The sequence below is a fragment of the Cololabis saira genome, chromosome 16 (assembly GCF_033807715.1).
Source record: "Cololabis saira isolate AMF1-May2022 chromosome 16, fColSai1.1, whole genome shotgun sequence".
Taxonomy (NCBI): Eukaryota; Metazoa; Chordata; class Actinopteri; order Beloniformes; family Belonidae; genus Cololabis; species Cololabis saira.
In genome coordinates this window covers 28,094,545-28,114,687 of record NC_084602.1, presented here as the reverse complement: position 1 = coordinate 28,114,687, position 20,143 = coordinate 28,094,545, and the positions used below count along the sequence as shown (strand labels likewise).

Genomic DNA, 20,143 nt, shown 5'->3' with positions numbered 1-20,143 from the left:
CAGATACTCCTGTGATTTTCTGCGGAGCGCACTCTCACACACGCTCTCCCACCCAATACAAACAGCAGTACAGTGATCCGCTGTGGCTGATTTATGGTTCCGCGTTACACCAACGCAGAGCCTACGCCGTAGTTACGCGGCATCGCACTGTACGGTGCGCGTCGCCGCGTACCCTACGCCGTACCCTACGGCGTATCTCTGCGTCGATTTAACGCGGAACCATAAATAAGCCCTCAGGTCCTCCTCCTGCCTTTCACATGATCCCAAAGCTCCCCGAGGAGGGACAGGAATGTGCAAAGGAGCCACGGCATCGGCAGCTCCTTCCACAATGCGCTCCTTTTACGCGACAATAATCGGCGTGACATTCATCCATTACATCAATGGGCTCCCTTGGACGCAAGAAAAGGTAAAATAAATAAATAAACAACCATTTAAAGTATTTGGGCACATTTTGGCTATGCATAGACGTGGTGTTCGGCGTAAGACAGCCTTTTAAATGTATATGTAGATGCTCAGAAAGCCACTTTCAAAAGTGAAAGGATTAAGACTTTCGTACCTGAAAATATTTCCAGTTGTCAGCAGACTGGTATTGATTAAAATGTTTGCTTGCAATGATTAAATAATTTCCATAATGTGGCTTGCGTCAACTGAACATATACTCGCATAGTGTTCATAGAGGATTGTTTTTAACCCATAGACGATTTGAAAAATTGGAGGAAAGTATAATTTCCCTTTGTATTTGGGTGTGTGCATGTGTTTTAATTCACAGATGGATGATGGATGGAGATTGCCTTTACTTTTCCAGGTTTTACCTGTTATGGTGGAAATAAAATCACATATTGCCAAATGCAGAGGCACAAATATTGAGAGGAATATTATTTCAGACTGTTGCCGAACATGACTGTATAATTCTCACTAGATGTACCTGAACACGCCTGGTCGTTCATGGTTCTCATGTGTGGTCTTCTTCTCCTTTCCTCTTTGCCTTGTTGCTATGGCAGCACAGCCATCATCATTGATCCACCAATTGGGGGTCTTTGTATTTATAAGCCTTAAGTGGACCCCTGTTTACCCCTGTCTGAGCTGATCCAGGCCCAGCTCTTTGGAGGGCTGTATTCAGTCATATACAGTAATGATACCTTTCACACTGTATGCCGCTGAGATTACAGTACTGATGCATGAGTCACCCATAGCTTGGAACAGGTTTTGCAAGTCATTGTTAATTTAGATAAATTATAAGATATATAAGATTATTAAGATAAAATATACACATTTAAAAAAAGTGCCTTAACCCCATGATCAGTAAGGAAGAGGAAATGTTGATGTGATTTCCAAAAAGATTCAGACTTTTTTTTATGCAAATTTAGTTTATCTGACCCTCAGTTTCTCATTACTGTCATTTACTATTAAAAATCCCTAATATGCACCGCTTAATGCATCTGAGACTATTTGCTGTTTGTGATTTATGTCACTTTAGATGTAATTTCTCACATGAATCATTGAGCCTTTGCTGATTGCATGCACTCTATTCTAATAGCGATCACAGAATTGATATTTGGATTGGGATTGGATAAACCTGAAGACAAACTCCACCACTTTGAAACCTTTAATGGATTAAAAACTGATAGTACGTCTAAGGGTAATCAGATTTACTGAAAAATACTTCAAATTTCAGTTGTACATTTAGATTTGTTTACTTATTTGTGCCAGATTTCTGTGCACTATTTGGATGGATGCAGGAGTGTTGAATGGACAAACACTGGCTTTGACTTGTCTTAGCTATTTACCACCAGCTTTCCCTCTCCTGCTCCTTGCTCCTCTCTGTTACCAGGACAACCATGATTCCCAGCAGGTGAACTTTGAGGTCAAATAAATAAGAACCATGGGATTGAAAGATCAATATGTTTTTTAACTTAGCATTCACTGAACTGGCTCGTACAGTCAGAAACCTAAATCAGAATCCACACTGTGTTCAATAAACAACACAAACAGGTGATTTGCCCTTTTTATATATATATATATATATATATATATAAAATTATATATATTTTACCATGCTTGTTAGAATCTATTTTCAAGAACAAGAGAGGTGGAAAGCATAACAGCATTTTGTCCTCTGTGTGTGTTTAAACCCGTTCAGTCAATAGCTCTTCTCACAGTCCTAATTGGGTCTTCTGTCCCCAGAGATATTTTTAACAGCTCATCAAACGCACAGTGTTAAGTTGGACAGCATTAACACAAGATTGGCCTTTTTGAAAGACGATAAAACATGCCGTTTCTATGCAAGTGACTTAACAATATGTGTAATCCTTCTGCTCGACCCTCACATATCTGAAACGTTGAGAAACAAAATCCCTGTGTCTGTGAGAGTCTTACTGAACATCATGACACAATACTCAGTCACATGTTTCATTCACATGGTGAAATGCATGACAGCGTCATAGCAGAGACTAACATTTACTCCAGGGGTTTACCAGCTCTGCAGTGCGGTTACTTTTGAACAGCCTTTCTCCAAAAATGCTTGCTGATTCTTTTGTTTCACCACTATTTTTCTGCCTCCCTTTCCAGCTCCAACATAGCGCTGCCACACTAACACAAGACGAGGTCAGTGTCGCTTTGTCTCACACTGATCTCGAGCAGATGTGGCAGAGGGACCTGAGTCCACTGCTGGTTACCAGGTACCCGGGGTCTGCAGGTAGCCAGGCCGTGCAGGAGGTAAGTCTGTTACACAATTCCTTATTTGTTTATAGAACTGGGCATTTTACTGCGAGCGCCACAAAAGCATCCTGTGTTGCATGATGCATAGATACAGGACTGTCTCAGAAAATTAGAATATTGTGATTTTCTGTAATGCAATTACAAAAACAAAAATGTCATACATTCTGGATTAATTACAAATCAACTGAAATATTGCAAGACTTTTATTATTTTGATATTGCTGATCATGGCTTACAGCTTAAGAAAACTCAAATATCCTATTTAAAAAAATGTGAATATTCGGGGAATCTTTATCTTAAACTGTAAGCCATAATCAGCAATATTAAAATAATAAAAGGCTTGCAATATTTCAGTTGATTTGTAATTAATCCAGAATGTATGACATTTTTGTTTTTTTAATTGCATTACAGAAAATAAAGAACTTTATCACAATATTCAAATTTTCTGAGACAGTCCTGTATTGTATGAAAATAGCAAGTATGTCTATGAAAAATACTAATTACATTTCAGAAAACATTGTTTTTTTTTCATTGCTGATTTTATGCAGAAGGTGGCTTTTTTTTTTCTTTTTTAGAGCCAAATATCTTAATACATCAAATTTCAACAAGTAATCAGCAACTGCAGCATCATTGTTTTAAAGTTTTGAAGTTTCTTCTTTTAAAGAGGTTTAATTGCCACAGATCAGCTAATTAGAAAAGACAATAATGTACATCAAGAACCAAACCTTTTTCGTGTGTGCTTTTTTGTTCACAGCACATCAAAACAACCCTCGGCTCCCTCGGAGCAGGCTGGGAAGTGACGGAGGATACGTTTGTGTCGCAAACCCCCTATGGCCCCCTTCCCTTCACCAACCTAATCGCCACGCTCAACCCATCAGCCAAGCGTCGGCTGGTCCTCGCCTGCCACTACGACTCCAAGTACTACCCACCTCAGTGGCATGGCAGGGAGTTCCAGGGCGCGACGGATTCTGCCGTTCCCTGCGCCATGATGCTGGAGTTGGCCCGAGCCCTAGATGAAGAGCTCACAGCTCAAAAGGTGATAGAGCAGCAAGTGAAGGATACACGGGTCCATGGGCCAGGCCTGATATCAGTACCACTCAAGGTGACAAAACTTGCTTATCATTTTTGAAAATATCCATGTCTGTAGATGATATTTTGGTACGATAACCCTTCCTGAGTGGCAGCTGGATCATAGTTATCAGCTCATGAAGTTCAGAAAATTACATTTTAGATGCTGGTGCATATCCTGGTTTAGACTCATGTACAGGATATCTGTCAATGTTTCACAAAATTGTCTTTGGTATCATTTTAATTCATTCATTCATTTAATGCATTCATTCAAGCTAAGATGTGAATCTTTCTGACCAACATCGAGGTCACTGCAGCTCTTTAAACTATAAACAACACACATTTTTACACAATTTTCACCTAAATGATATACTATCTTTTATCCCTGTGTCATCTAGGAACAACAGACAAAAAATACAAAAATTGGAATACTCATAGGAGCATAAGGATTCAGGAAATGTATCACATCTTAGCTTGAATGAATGCTTTAAAGGTCCCCTTTAAAATTATACCAAAGACAATCTAGTGAAACATTGACAGATATCCTGTACAGGAGTCTAAACCAGCATCTAAAATGTAATTTTCTGAAGGGGCTGGGTCACTTCATGAGCTGATAACTGTGATCTGTGATAACTGTGATCCACTCAGGAAGGGTTATCATACTAAAATATCATCTACAGACATGGATCTTTTCAAAAGCTATAAGCAAGTTTGGTCACCTTGAGTGGACTATAAGTTAAAATGTCACATTATGCATTCCCGGGAGTTGTTTTTTTTTGGCTCTGGTCAAGCCACTCAGAAGAAACAGCTGTAAAGATGGTGTGTGTTTGAGCTCGGAGGTAGCGTTTATTGCATCATAGACTAGCTGCTGAGGGACATTACAGATGGCTGAAAGCTCGAGGAAAACATGGCAAAACAGATGAGATCACTCCTTTTATCATTACCACTGCAGGCTTTACTAATCCAACCATACACGGGGAGCAGTCTCACCTCAAGCTGAGTTAGGAGTGTTGTGGCGGACGCTTCGGGAAGCAGTGCGGTGTTGACGATGTTGTTAATTCCAGAAATAGCAGTGAGGCATATTTTTGTTATTTCTGTTCAGGAAGCAGCTAAAATTATATGATGAATATAATAAAGAGTATTCAACTCTAGTTGAGACTATTTTCAACCAAATTAGAGGGAGAATTTACAGCTCCATAACATGTCGTCATATTTGAATTTAAAAGCTCTTGCTTTTTTTACACACAACATGTAGTCGCTCTCAGTACGAAAGTGAGACGGGTCATCCATTTGTCCCACAAAGAAACCAAAACATTTCTAAGGGGCCAAATTAGCAGTCCGCTACATTATGAGGAAGAAAATAAGAGAACGAACTGGTTAGCTGAGCAAAATAAAAAAGCCTCTGCAGACCTCGGCGGATTGGATGATTGTAGGATTGTTTCCACGGTAAAGAAAACCTCCTCATCATATCCAGCTGGGTGAAGAACATTCTCCAGGAGGGAGACATGTCATTATCCAAGTTCACCATACAGCCAGGACTTCACATGAGCAAACCCAGAAGGTTCACCGCAAGCCTCAAACCATTTTAAAGCCTCAGGAGGAGACTTCAGATTAAACGTTGCTTAAAACAAAACAACAAAAACAAGGAAAAAGACATCTTAAAAAGCTCGATGAGTTCTGAAAACAGCATTCTTTGGCTGGATAAAACTGAACAGAATGATAAATACTGAGGTGTACTGAGATGAATTGGATAAAGTTTCACAGGACAGATGGACAATAATACTTCAAGAGCAACACGAGAGTATTTGTAGCCTAATAAGCAGAATAATTTACAATGGGCCAGTCAGTTCTCTGATATACCGTAAACTCAAACAAGCTGCTGTTTCATTTGCTGAAGACTAAACTAACAGCAGAAAAGTCCACAAGAAAACAACATTTAAAGGCTGACATATTGAAGGCCTTGAAAACATCACAAAAGATGAAATACTTTCTACACTGATCTCCCCGGGTGTCAAACTGCTGCCAGCCGTTACCTGCAAATTATTATCAGCAACATATGAAAAACAAAAAAAGTGTGTCTATTATTTTGTCAATTTCTTAATGACATGGGTATTAATTGCAGTGTAAAGTGTTATCAACAAGAAAGTGAATATTTCTCATCATATTCTGTTGTCTATCAGTCCTGCAAGGTAAAATAAACAAACTAACAACAACATAACCCTGTTAAAATCAATGATTTTTATTTAATAACAATCTTTTTTAAACTATTTACTTCAATAAGAACATTTGGGATTTGTAGTTTTGATCAAACAATGCTAAAGTCAAAGATCTGTAAGGGATTCTTTTCAGTAACAGATTGGGAATTACTGAATTTCTTTTTTCTAACGTTTATAGTAATGAGGAAATACAACACCAAGAATACAGTGGTACAAACACATATCACTGAAGTGTGTTTAATAGTTCTGTACATCAGTTAAACTCTGGGACATGCATAAATCCAGCTTTGGCTGCACAGCAGCTCTGCTATAATTTGTACAACTATGTATTTGTTGAAAGGGAAAAATCTAGCTTTAAGTCAGTGAATAAGAGCTTATGGGACATTTCAAATGCTATGTAAGAACATTTTAAGTACTAAACATAAGAATAATCAGTTTAAAAAGTTTGGACGGATACTGTTTTACATGCATGCTCCCTGGACAATATTAGTGGAAAATGTACTGAGTTTATATGTTTCTTTAAAAGCATTTTTTAAATTGTATCTCTTCCATACTGAGGGAAATGAATGCCAGTTCTTATATCCACTTTTACTTATGACTTAAAAAAAACTTAGCATTCATGCAGCTCTGCTCTTTTTCCCCTGTTTTATTCTGAGGCCTGGCTGATGATAGACAGGGACATGTCCTGTGACAAGGAGATCGGTCAAAAAAACATGCTTGTTCAGCTCAGCTGTCTGTCGCAGTAGGAACAGCACAGAATACAAATACAGTAGCAGCTCTGCAGGATGCATCATTGCTATCAGAGCTTACAAATCACACACTTTTGTATTTTTTTATTATTATTTTTATGCCAGAGGTTGTAAATCCCAAGAAAGAATCTAGCCTTTTACATGAAAATCACTTATTTTTGTATCTATCTCTTGCTCTTGTCATATAGTATTTGAACCACTAGATGGCAGCAAAGGTTTTAACAATTAACTTTTGTTCACCCTTCATAGAGCTCGAGCCCCAACCTGACCCTGCAGTTAATCTTCTTCGATGGAGAGGAGGCGCTGTTCCAGTGGACCTCCACAGACTCCCTGTACGGCTCTCGCCACCTGGCCCAAAAGATGGAAATCACCCCACACCCTCCAGGAGCCACAGACACCAACCAGCTACACGGCATGGTACGCATCACTTCTGCTCATCCTTCTCTGTTCATGTCACACTACCATAATAACATTATTACAGTCACATCCATCCTTTTGTTGGCCTTGATTTGATGTTTCTCAATCACAAACGCCACATGTTTTACAAATTTGACTTAAAGAAAAAAGATATGTCACTCACTTTGTCACCTGGGAAGGCTTTATATTTAGGATCATTTATTCTACATTATGTGATGATCATATGATTTAATAGTAATTGTTATACCTTTTAGGATAAAGTGGGCTTAGGAAATTGAGGGATGGGTGGTCTTAGTACCGTATTTTCTGTTTAGCGACTATAAGCCGTTACTTTTTTCATAGGGTTTGAACCATGCGGCTTATATTCTGTAGATTTTTCTTCCACCGCTCGGGGCGCTCTAACCGGAATTAGAATCAAAACTAAGACAAAATCAATACAAAGAAAAATACGCTACTTCTTCTTTAGCAGATAGAAGTAGAAGATTTCAAACAGATAAATAGATAAATAAATACGGGTTATTTTCTCTTGATTCTGTCCCGTTTTAATGAGCAAAGTTGCTGCCGTGTTAAAAGACACTGTTAGGAAAGGATCTATTTAGGTACAAACATGTACATCATTTACAGTTCAAAATAGTTCTGTACATGTAGTAAATATCTAATCTAACAACATAAATATCTGCGGCTTGCATATCTTTTTTTTTTTTTTTAAATAGAGCTGATGCGGCTTATAGTCCTGAAAATACAGTATATATATTTTTTGTATCCTAGTGAAAGAAAAACGAACTGTCTGTCCACAAAAGCAGACATTCCTGCGTGCATGGATGCAGATAAAGCAGACAGTGCTTTCCTGAAGCCGGCATGAGTGCATGTCCGTGGATGGGTGTGTTTTGTGTATTTTGTGTTGATAGTATTTTGTCAGAGTGCTGCACCGTGGAACATATGATATCACCATCACACCTCAAAGCCCCCGCCACTGGTGCGCGGTTGTTATGAGAACGGCTCTGTGTGAGGGAGTTATCCTCGGGATGAGCGAGCAGCGTTTCTCACGAACAGCTCGGTCTGCCTCTCTCACCCCCTCCCTGTTTCTTCTCTTCACACAGGACCTGTTTGTGTTGTTGGACCTGATCGGGGGTCCTAGTCCCCGTTTTGGAAGCCAGTTCCCCAGCACGACGCCCTGGCTCACCAGGCTGCAGGACATCGGTACATTAGCATTTATTATGATCATAAATACAACATGGGGCATATTTACTTGTATGAACATGATTCATATGTCACAGACATGTTGTGGCTTGAGGACATCAGTTGTAATGATCATGGTTGTTTGAGGATCAGTGTGGTAGCAGTGCTAAGAATCGATTCTGGTCACATAGTACCTTTTGGTTCTTTGCTTTTTGGGAAATAAAAAAGTCTGTCCTTTAGAAATAAACCCAGTACTCGAGTTGAGGGGGGATGAGGGGGGATGGCATCCCCCCTGAAATAAAAACGGTCAAAATCATCCCCCCTTTCCATCCCTTATGTCATTTCATCAATGAATGTGCTATTTCAACATTAAGAGTCATTACCACAAAAATAACTTATTTGACAATCTTCACCTGTTTCAAGTAAATTTTAACTTGAAATAAGTAGAAAAATCTGCCAATGGGACAAGATTTATCTTCTCATTACAAGCAATAAAATCTTGTTCCATATGCAGATTTTTCTACTTATTTTAAGTGAAAATCTACTTGAAACAGATGAAAATTGTTGTTTTTTCCAGTGACGAGTCTTGTTTTAAGTGTAATGAGATTTTTTTTACTAAAATGAGACATTTTAACTAGAAATAAGACAAATATTCTTGTTAAGATTTTGAGTTTTTGCAGTGATCCATTTTACTTATCCTGTGAAGGACAGAGTCATATTGATAAGTTCAGAAAACTGTTTTTTATTGTTGTGTTTTGATGTATTTGATGTAAGCCCAGTGTATATTTAAAGCTTACAGAAGGCTGCATTTAACTGCTGCTATGTAATTCCTGCAGTATTTCTGCAGGTGTTTTGGTCAGTGCTATTATTTGTAATATATTATAATATTTGTAATCGGCACAAATTATCTGTCCCCATATGATAGAATCCACCATCCCCCCTGATCTTTTTTTACAACTCGAGTACTGAATAAACCTACACAGCAAATCATCAGCCAACCTCCGATTCTGTGCAGAATTACTAAGACTGAACTGAAGCGGAGAGTTTTTAACTCTTCATCCTTTCTCTTTTAATTTCAGAGAAACGTCTGCATGCCATGAACCAGCTTGTGAACCACCCCAACAGTGTGCAGTATTTCTGGCCTGAATATCTTGTGGGTCGCGTTCTTGACGATCATATACCATTCCTAAACAGAGGTATACGCTGTAACAGCCAGTACTTTGCTCAGGCTTTCCGTGCTGCTGTCTTTAGGTAACCTTTCAAACATCCTTCTCTCTTTCAGGAGTTCGGGTACTCCACCTCATCCCCACCCCATTCCCATCCGTTTGGCACACGTTTGATGACAATGAGCAGAACTTGGATCGCTCCACAATTCAGAATCTCAACAAGATCCTGCAGGTGTTTGTTCTGGAGTACCTCAATGCCACACCCGTCCTCCCATCAAACCCCCAACACGCCCCATAATAGTCATCTATTCACATCACAATACAGCTAGTAAAGGACCTCAGTGGAAAAAAAAGAGATAAAAACTCAGCTCTTCCCATCAGACTAGTAACATTTTACGCAATTTACAAAGAGTAACTTGATGTGATCTATGGACAAGTACAATTTTATTGAAAGCCTTAAGCCTCTTCTTTTTTTTTTTTTCTCATGTGAGTATTATAAAGTGTCTTTTATTTTCTACTTGCTTCATGAGTGAGGCCAGCCCTTTATGTTTCTCTTCTTGCCCAGCAGCAACATGAGCAAACAGAAGCATCAGTGTATCTTTTACAACAATGCAGTCTTTATGTGAGCCCTCATTAACACAGCAAAGAGACATCGAAGAGTGTGGTACCGTCTAGGAGCGTGTCTACTTCACTTACAGAGGAAGAATAAGCGCAGTGCCGTGGAAAAAAAGAGGGCGAAACACTGGATTTAAATCATTTTATTTTACTAAAAGAGGGTTAGGATTAAATATATTAATACAGTGCAAATGCAAATGTAGTGACAGTTTTTTTAGGAGTTACTTAATAACAACCTAAACCTGAAAACACTTCCTTTAATGACCTCCAGATCCTCTGATCTGCCATGTGAGAAATGCTGCAGGGCCACCCACAAATGCTAATAAATAGTTTAATTGGTAGCAGACATGAATTGGTGCGACACTGTTTTTTTTTTGTTTGTTTGGCTTCAGCTTATGTGACATTTCCTACTGTAAATCTGTTCAGTGTTTATTTTTCAGAGAGCAGTGCCAGTAAATGGGGTGAATTCATACTGACGCAACATCTCTCCTTCTTGATACCCTGTCCATCTGACGCTGATAAGTTGATAACTTACCGCGTTGATGTCTCATGTGCCTTCTTGTGGTTATCTGACATTACTCACTTGATTTTCTTCCATGTTAATGTCAGATTTATATACACTGCCGTAACTGGACTTCCTGTATTTTGAGACTGAATAAATGTTGATTGAGAAATCAAATGCTTTAAAGTGGGGTTTCCATATCTTCGCACATCTTTTCTAGCAATGTTTTGGAGATTTGGGATAAAGACAAAGCGCCTGCACTCATGCCAGATCCTCCTGATAACTAAAAGGCTTTTAAATAGCTTTAATTGTGACCTAAAAACAAAGAATTGCCAATATAGTCTTCTCTAGGTTTCCACAAGGCTTTTCGAAGTGTGAGACTAAACACTCTTTCCATCACTCTTCCTCAACTCAGCAGTGATCCCATGATTCTCTTAATCCTATCAGAAGGCTCTCCGTTGAGTTTCACACAACCTAAATCTTCCTCACCCCATAACACTTCCAGGAAAGACGAACCTTTGCTGCAGGCAGAGACGCCTGTGAGGCCTTGCAGCAATTCAGATAAAAATTCTGTTTATCTTTTCTTTAGACATGTTGTTTCATGATGTGCTGATACCCCTAATAATCTCTCCATTTGTTCTTTTTATGCCATTTTCTACAGTAACTTATCTCAAACACTTTACATTTCAGCAAAGAAACAATGGCTGGCGGTGTGGAAATAGTCTTTAATGAACTTTAATTCGAGGAAACGGCACTTACTCTTTAACGTGACTCAAGTCAGCCGCCAAAAGCAGCGGCATATTTGAGGAAAAGCAAATGGAGAGGCAAGAGAAAAGTTGTTAATGAATTCCAGTGCAGTATGTGACTGCAAATTAATGCATAATGGAGAGTAATAACGGCACAGCTTTCATCTGCAGATGATTACAGTGCTTAGCATGCAACAGCTTCCAGGTGGGAAAAAAAGAGAGAGATGGGTTAGGCTGGGACTTTTTCTCTTGCAAGGTGTGTTTCTGCTTGTTCAAAAACAACGAACAAATCTCTAACCTTGCCTGTGTGCCTGTGTGGCTGAAAGTAGTGAGGGTTTAATGTAAACTTGTATTAAACGGTCTGTCTTACCTTCATTTTATTTAGTCTGCATGATGTAACTTTTATGCTTTCTGTTCATGAGTGCAGCCACCTGTTTCAACAGTGTAAAACAGTACATGCTGTTCTCATAACAGGCTTTCTAGCATACATATTATCTATCAAATTTTACTGGGGAATAAACACAAAACATACATATTGACTTGACTGTCAGTTTTTCTGCTCATCCCTATGATTAATTTGGGAAAAGAAAGAGGAAAATATTTCCTGTTTACCTCACAAACTTGTGAGGTTTCTTCATCAATCATCAAGCTCATTATAGCCTGCAATCCAGTTTTATTACAGTCTTGGATTGGGGAGAAAATGTTAATGCATTGTTTGAGCTACTGTAGTTCTGCAGAGCTACAAATAAAAACACGAGTTTCAGGTTGCCAACAGAGAGCAGTGGTGAGTCATATTCATCCGCCTCCGCGTCTGTTGTTTTTCCTACATTGTATTACATTTTTGGGGTAAATTATGTGCTGACAAAATTCAGCCCATTTTACAATCAAGACTCATAGAATATAATTATGGCAGAGCGATGAATGCGCACAACACACAAATCAGTTTAACTGTGTAGAAGCATTAAAACTATGTAGAAAGAGCAACAGTTCTCAGATCAGTGCGATGCTTTATAATTTATTTTCCAGACGTAACATAATATAAACTCAGTTCGCTCCACACGCTTCAGTTTTCAAACGAGGGCGGTGAGCGTACACCCTACGTCACATGCTACATTTACGTGTTCTCTATAAATGTTCATATTACTTTCAGAATGAGCAATTAAACTTCGCCTGAGTGGAAGTGGGTTGTTCCGAGTTAAATTAGTTTGTGTTTAACATACGTGTGGAGTGAAATACGAAGTTATACTACATTACTACAGTAAGTTGTCTTGAACTTTGCCAGTGGGTTTTATTTTTCCCAGTATTCTGTGGTGTGCCTGAAGGCAGCACGGTTCCCAGTCCAGCCTCCTGTAGTGCGCGTTGCTCACAGTTGTTTAGTGGCTGAACACAAACACAGCGAAGCGCGTTGACCTGCAGTGAAGAATGTGGCAGAAGTGCGTTAAAACAAACTTGAACTACTTATAAACGCCGTCGTATTTTTGTTGTACTTTTTTTTTTTTTTTTTGCCTGAAGAAGCTATGGAGCCGATAACGAAGTGGACGCCGAAGCAAGTTGTGGACTGGATGAAAGGTGCGTCCCGAGTATTCTGTGTTAAATGTTTGTGTCAAACAGTAGCGCATTAGAAAAACTCACTTTTCACGTCTTCAAACACTCGTGCTACCGGCTTGTTTTTTTTTGTTTTCCGTCTAGTTTCGTAGAAACTGTCCTTGTGTGACAACATACCTCCACTGAGGTGTTCAACAATAGATTTACTCCCACTTGTGGAGAAAACCTCTGATAAGTCTGTTCATTTGAATCCAGCAACATGATTTATATTTCTCCTGCAGACGTACCAAAGTTTGTAAAATACTCGTATAAAAGACATTTGCACGATCTGACACGAGGTGTATTATTACTAATGAGTAATAACGATTACTCATTAGAGCGTCATCATTTTACTCATTATCTTAAATAATACACACGATCAGTCACCTGTCGTGGGAAACATGCTTCTTCTAAGGAAGCCAACATTGTATTTATTTACACAACCTCAAAGCTGATTGTTTGTGGTGGGAACCGCTTTTCTGAAACACTATAACAAATTATTATAGTATATGTATATATATATCTTATCTATATAGATATATACACAATTAGCATGGCCTTTTATAGAGAATACAACATAAAAATCACTTTGAAATTCAGCATTGAAGCCAAACACTAACTATGCAGTAGAAATAGTTCCTCAAAAGTCCCTTTTTTGCACTTAAGAAATCCTGCTGGGAAGAATGCCTGCTATGATAGTGACATCATTAATCTTTGAACCTGACTTCAGTCACAGCTTAGGTATTTCCAAGCACTTGACTGGTTGAGTGGAATGTGAAACAGTGGCTGAAACTGACAGCGATGCCGCTCTAAAGAAGGAAACTGTGATTTTTATCTGAATTGTTCCTCAAAATGAACCACGCTCCTTTTAAAATGTTTAGTGGCAAGACGGATTGTTCCCGTTTGCTTTAATTTAAACAAAATGTAAAAACTTCCCAAAACGAATCAAAAGATTTTTGCTCTGATCACAGAAAGTGCAACTCGGCTGGGGATGTTCTGACCCGGTGCTAATCTGTAATTTGGGAATTTCAGAGAGGGGGATTGTGGAGGGTTTAAAGTCCTGTGAAAGAACCCCAGCCGGTGCATACATGGGTGGAGGATTAGTTGTCTATACAAACCCCATTTGTTCTCTGGCTCCTGAAAACCTGACTCAGCAGTTGTCTGTGTAGGTCCTAACCACTGGATTTGCAGACCCTAACAAACACAACTGCCCACGGGAGCATTTCAGACTCCTCTTTGGATGGTGAAGACATGCTCGACTTGCACTGTCAAATTTTGGTTTATGGTTAAATACCAGGATGTCATTTTTGATCTGAATCAGAAGTGTATTTTTTTTTTAACTTTGGTCTTTGGATTCAAATTCAGTGAACCAGTACTAATTATTTAATTCCTGCATTGCAGTCTGACTTGACCAAAGAGCCTTTCGCTTACACTACAGGTGGTGTCAGTGTGCGTAGACTGCAATTACTTTTCAAGCAAGTGGATCTTCTTTTAAGCAGCAAGAGCCACAAAACAAACAAAGCATTTGAGTACATTTCAATAAGCAGCACTGCTTGTTGCTGCGATCATCTGCATCGCTGCTTGGTCGTGATTTCAACGGGAGAAGACAAGTTTCATAGAAGGATATCAGGATTCACTTTTCTGCAATTTAAATCAGCTAATTTATCAACAGCTTTATAATATGTAACTCAGCTACACCTTTGTGTCCTAGAATAGTAAAAATATTAGGGGGGAAAAAGCTGCACAAGTAGCATGAAATTGAAATGAGACTCGTGCTTGGATCAGGGTCATGGCCTCTTCTTGACCAGTCAAAAAGATGTCAAACGCAGCCGTTTGCAGACTTGTTCTACCTGTGTGACAGAAGTCAAATTAACTGCTTGGGAAGCATTGTATGTAAACCTTTGGCCCCATTTGCCTTAGGCTGTTTTCCCCAGTAAGATAGTGACACACTCTTGTGTATTGAGACAGCTGTTAATCACTGGTCTTGTTAAAAGCGATCAACTGATGGTTGGTGGATGTTTACTGCCACTGAAAGGGAGTTTGATTCGTTAAATTTAAACACTTGTTTTTTGTTGTGGGCCCCAACATGCCCTGAAGCGCTTGCCCTTCACCACATGTTCTGGTCTTCCAGCCGGTCCTGTGGTGTCGTGTGATGGCTGTGCCATATGTCATGTGTTGGACAACCAACTCGGGGGGAAATGTACGCTTTTCTAATGATATATTTGAAGTAGTTTGGATCAGAAGGACGTAAATGGGTGCAACTGCTTAGGTTAAATACAGTGACCTACATGTAGTCACAAATATGAATTCATATGCTTCAAATTCTTTTCCAAATATAGCCCTGCCTCCACACAGACTGTATTTAAACTGAGAAGGGAAAGCAGCATCCAGTCGATATTTATCCATAACTCTGCTAAATACTTTCTCACTCAAAAATAAACTTTCCTTCTTTCTTTCCTTCCACTGTCCTACTCAGGAGTCACTGGGTGTAAGACTGTCACATTTAAACAAGGCATCCCAAACTTGTAAACTTGAACAACTACTATCTGACCAAGTGGCTTACGTCCAGATCTTTAATAAGCAGAGACACTGGGAGCCCGCCAACATTTTCTATGCTTGTATCATGTTATCATATTACAAAAACCCCGTATCTGGAAATGGATTCCCCATTTGAATATCAGAGGTGAGTTATTTTAAGCAAAAGGTCAAAATTGAAGCTACTCATACTCTGGCCATCAATCAAACACATTTACAAGATTTTTGTTGGTGTTTTTCGTAATATGGCTCATCTACTTAAAAAGGGGAATGGTAGTCTAGTGGCTACAGAAGTGGGCTTGGGTCTGGAGGCCCCAGAATGGCAACCAAGAAGAACCACCTTGGGCCCCTGAACAAGGACCCTAACCCTAATTGCTCTCTGCATGTTTGTTCTCTCAGATGTAAGTCATTTTGGATAAAAGCATCTGCTAAATGACAGTATTATTTAAAAAGGTTAATGCAGAAATGGAGAAGTAACAAAAACTGCTGCTCTTTGGTTCGGTGTTTGAATAAAAAGTGAAATAATCCTCAAAGACATGTAACATGTAAAAATGCCCACCTCAACCAATGAAACAAAAGTATACGATGCAATGACTGTTCTTTGCGATTTTAACCAAAGTTGTCTTGATCTGCACCAAGTATTAAAATGTTCATCTTCTACCCATGCTTGAATTTTTAAGTTTGATGAAATTTGACTTGGTAGTTTTTAGTAACGACACACATACAGATGACTGGAATTGATGGATGTCTTAAAAAAGCAGGCGTCAAATTTGATCCGATTAGCTCAGGATGTGGCCATTGCCGTCACAGAGACATCAGAACGTTTAAATGCAAAGGAAATGTATTTGTTTATCTATTTTTCTTTTGAGGTCACGTGCATGAAAAGGTCAATCCCTCTATCAGTAGCGCCGAAGTGAAATAAAGACCGTTAGCTCGTCAGCGATCTGACAAACATCTTTTGAATGCATGTGTGGAAAAATAATGTATTACGTCTGAGTCTTCACATGCTGAGTGACCTCAATGAATGGTAACGTGAGCAACCTTATCTATAGAGTAGATTGCAAGGTGTGGGCAATGATGGCCCATGATCCTTATCTGGCTAAAACAGAGACTTCCTAAACTGTAGTGTGAGCAGACACTGTGCAGACACCTCACCCTTATTAAGGCATCACCTACCTTTGTTTTAGTGCCCGCTCTATCAGGCAAGTGGACTTCTATGTTTGGATAGCCACCACACACACCATTAATCTATTTTAGCAGCCCTTGTGATGTGCGGGCTCTGTGTATATCCTTCGGAAAGCAGGTGTTAAAATAATCCAAACATGCTCTTTAAGAACAGCGGAAATTTGGTTGCCCACCTCGGCGGGAGGTTAAAACCACCGTCTTTGTCATTTACCAGTTTCCATTCATCCAGTCATGCAGCTTTTAAAATCGACTCATTGTGCTCTATTGATAGGGGGATAACAATGTCAGTTTTCCACGGAAAAGTTCTTTTAGAGTTGAGAGGAAGTGCTGTAAGAGGACTCCCCCTGGGGGGGGAGACGTTACTGAAAGGAACTGCTCTAGTTTTGGACCCGGTGCAGCCTGTTTCTCACACGGTCCAGCCATCCCAGTCTCATAGCCTCAGGTACTCCAACATATGGGACTGAGAGAAATGATTAATTGTTAATGTGGGTGTTCTTTCCTAGAGTTTAAGAAACAAAGACTTGGAAAAACTGTGTATTATGATCAACGGTCAGCTTTTCACGCACAATGATTGTTCGGTTGGCTTCAGCATCAGGTTGTGTGTTGTAATGACAAAACCTTTGATTTTATTTTGAATCATTCTGGATTTGCACTTCTATCTGAAGGGTTTCACCCCCGAGACAAAGTGTTAGGGCTGGGCGATATGGACCAAAAGTCCTATCTCGATATTTTCTAGCTAAATGGCGATACTCAATATATATCTCGATATTTTTTCTTTGCCTTAATTGGGGTTTCCCCCAAAGCATTATAGCATAGCATCTCTGTTAGCTTCATTTTTTTCTGAGGCAAACCCTTAAAAAAACAGTCAGTTTTAATACAAAGCCTCGTGCCAAATGTCACACAGGTACCTTTATTAACAGAGGTCTGCACAATATCAAAATGTATAAAACAAATGAAATAAAAATAAACTGCCTGCATATATAGAATAAAAATGCTTCTTGAATAAAATAAAACAAATATCCCTTTCCTGCATAACAATTAAATTAAAATACACTGTAATTAATACAATGTAGACAGTAACAGGCAGACTTTTCCACTGAGGTTGACAGTTGTGCAAATAACAAAACATTTGTGGAAATCTCAAATAAAACATTCAAGTCAATTTGTCACAAAATAAGCTATATCAAAATCATTTAAAAAAAATGTAAATTTTTTTTTTTTTTTTTTTTTTTTTAAATCGATATAAACGATATTGTCTCGTACCATATCGTGTTTGAAAATATATCGATATATATTAAAATCTCGATATATCGCCCAGCCCTACAAAGTGTCACCCCATGTTCCAGCCAACCCAGGGCTCAATATGTTAGCTTTTACATTCAAATTCCAAATATTCATTGCAAATCGCTTAGACGGTCCCAGCTCAGTAAGACCTGCAGGTTGTGTGGCCCTTGGCCAGCCTTTAGGGCTGAGAGGAGGAAGGCTTCAGTAAAAAGAGAATAAAACCTTCATCTGAGTCCGATTGGTGGTGGTGAGGGGGGGGGGGGTATGTGTGTGTATTTGATACGCTGTAACAAAGTTGAACATCAGAATGGATATGAAGTGGTATGTAATTTTACTGACTTCTGGGTACTTGGGCGAGGGCCAGATCTTTTTCAGTACATGTCCAGACTAGTCAGCTTTTTCTCATTCCTCAAAAGAGAATTCCTATCTTGGGTTTCTCACTGTTTGAAGTTGTTGCCGTAGGAAATACAATCTCAAAAATGAACCTTTTCCCATTTTATACGTTAGTGCCACATTAATGTACCATGAAAGCTGCTTGTGTTATTTTTGTGTCTCTCTCTAGTTCACCGGTTACATTAAAGAGTGATGATGGATAACAGTTCTATTGTTTTCGCACTGTTGACACTGCATCAATAACCCCCCCAATAACTCCCGCGGGCCACTATCAGCATAACTCTGAATAGACGGATAAATTAAAGTGAATTTGTAAAACACCTGGTTGACCAAAAGGAAGCCCCTTTATGTTTTTGCTTGTTTATATCTAGCTCCACACGCTGCAGACGAGGTAAACGCAAACAGATGTGCTCGTTATTCTATTATTGGAAATCCATGAAGCTTATTAAATGACACAGTTGTGACAAGCTTCCGTTTTCATTTGTCTTATAACTGAAAGACACCTAGGGAGTCCTCAGAAAATTCCACAAGCGCATAACAATTAAGTCATATATGATCTCCTTTGGAAACTTTTTATTTTTATCCCCCCATGGATTTCCCCTCATGACGTTGTGTTCTGGGAAAGCAACCGATTGTTGCTCATTTCCTTACACATATTGCAGTTAGCATGCAGGCTCTATCTTGGTATAATCTCGTAAGCTGCTCTTGAATACTCTCTCACGCTGGAGTTGGTCCTCTTTACCTACTGAACTCGTAATCATCTGCTCCAGATCTCGTGACATATTTCCGCTAATCTTGACTGAAAGGTTGGAAACACTAGCAGGACTCATACCAAACACTCTTGGTTTAATTGATCTTAAACCAATTTTTCGCACAAGTGACAGGACCTCTAATATGGGTTTTGTATTAGTTCATTATTCCAGAAGAAACGATTGTTGGTTGATCTTTTACCTGGCAAAGCTGTGTCTTTTGGTTTGCTTCTATCTTGTATTGACATCACATTAATCAGTTCTAGGAATGTCTCTCTCTTAATTTGTCATGTCTAGGATACCCACAAGAAGCGGCAGTAGGAATACAAACAAACCTCACTTGCAGATGGATTATGTTTTGTTTTTTGTTGGGTTTTTTTTGTAGTGGGATGTTAGCATGCGTGTTTATGAAGAATCTACCTTTGTTTTTTTAGCAATAACAGAATATTGCAACATCAAACGATTTCAGCGTAACATATCGTATATGTGCGTCACTGGCCCCATCCTGGCCTGTATGTGACACACTGTCACTCAGTTCCCTCTTTCATTGGATATGACTCACCCCATCTTCCCTCATCTCTCACAGCAGGGAGAACAGGATCAGCTGCCCACAGCCTTTGAGCTGACATGTAGTCTGTACCAGTGCATGATTCATTTAACCGCTCCGGTCTTCAGATCACCATACTATCTCCCTTGGATGGTATAGCATTAATGGATTCATTAGTTTTTACAACGCAAAGGCAGTCATTTATTGAGTAACTGAATTCTGTTAATATTCCTCAGTCTTGAAAGAGTTACACTCTTATTAGAACATTGTGTCATATTTTGCCCTTAAAGCAGCACACAGTAATCACATATATCATGTTACACAGGTTTATTGAACAGTAGCTTAACAATACAATCTCTTTGAAATAGGGCTGGGCGATTTTGGACAAAAATAAAATCCCGATTTTTTTCTCTGAAAACCCGATTTTCGATTTCGATTTCGATTTTTTTGGTAAAACTACAAAAGACAATGGAATAAATTGTTTCAAATAT

At 39.1% G+C, this 20,143-nt stretch overlaps 2 protein-coding genes across 2 annotated transcripts in view; both read left to right on the top strand.

Moving 5' to 3' along the window:
• Positions 1 to 280: 280 nt before the first annotated feature.
• qpct (glutaminyl-peptide cyclotransferase) lies at positions 281 to 11,812 on the top strand. Its single transcript, XM_061743061.1, has 7 exons — positions 281 to 406; positions 2,569 to 2,715; positions 3,472 to 3,753; positions 7,000 to 7,167; positions 8,268 to 8,367; positions 9,426 to 9,542; positions 9,629 to 11,812. The coding sequence occupies exons 1-7, from the start codon at positions 290 to 292 to the stop codon at positions 9,808 to 9,810; spliced, it is 1,113 nt and encodes a 370-aa protein (XP_061599045.1). The 5' UTR covers positions 281 to 289; the 3' UTR covers positions 9,811 to 11,812.
• Positions 11,813 to 12,757: 945 nt separating this feature from the next.
• The window catches only part of cnksr3 (cnksr family member 3), a 54,267-nt gene continuing 46,881 nt past the window's right edge, over positions 12,758 to 20,143 (top strand). Inside the window, exon 1 of the mRNA XM_061744399.1 lies at positions 12,758 to 12,944. Coding sequence (XP_061600383.1) covers positions 12,893 to 12,944 — 52 coding nt within the window. The 5' untranslated portion in view covers positions 12,758 to 12,892. The remainder of the gene's footprint in view (positions 12,945 to 20,143) is intronic.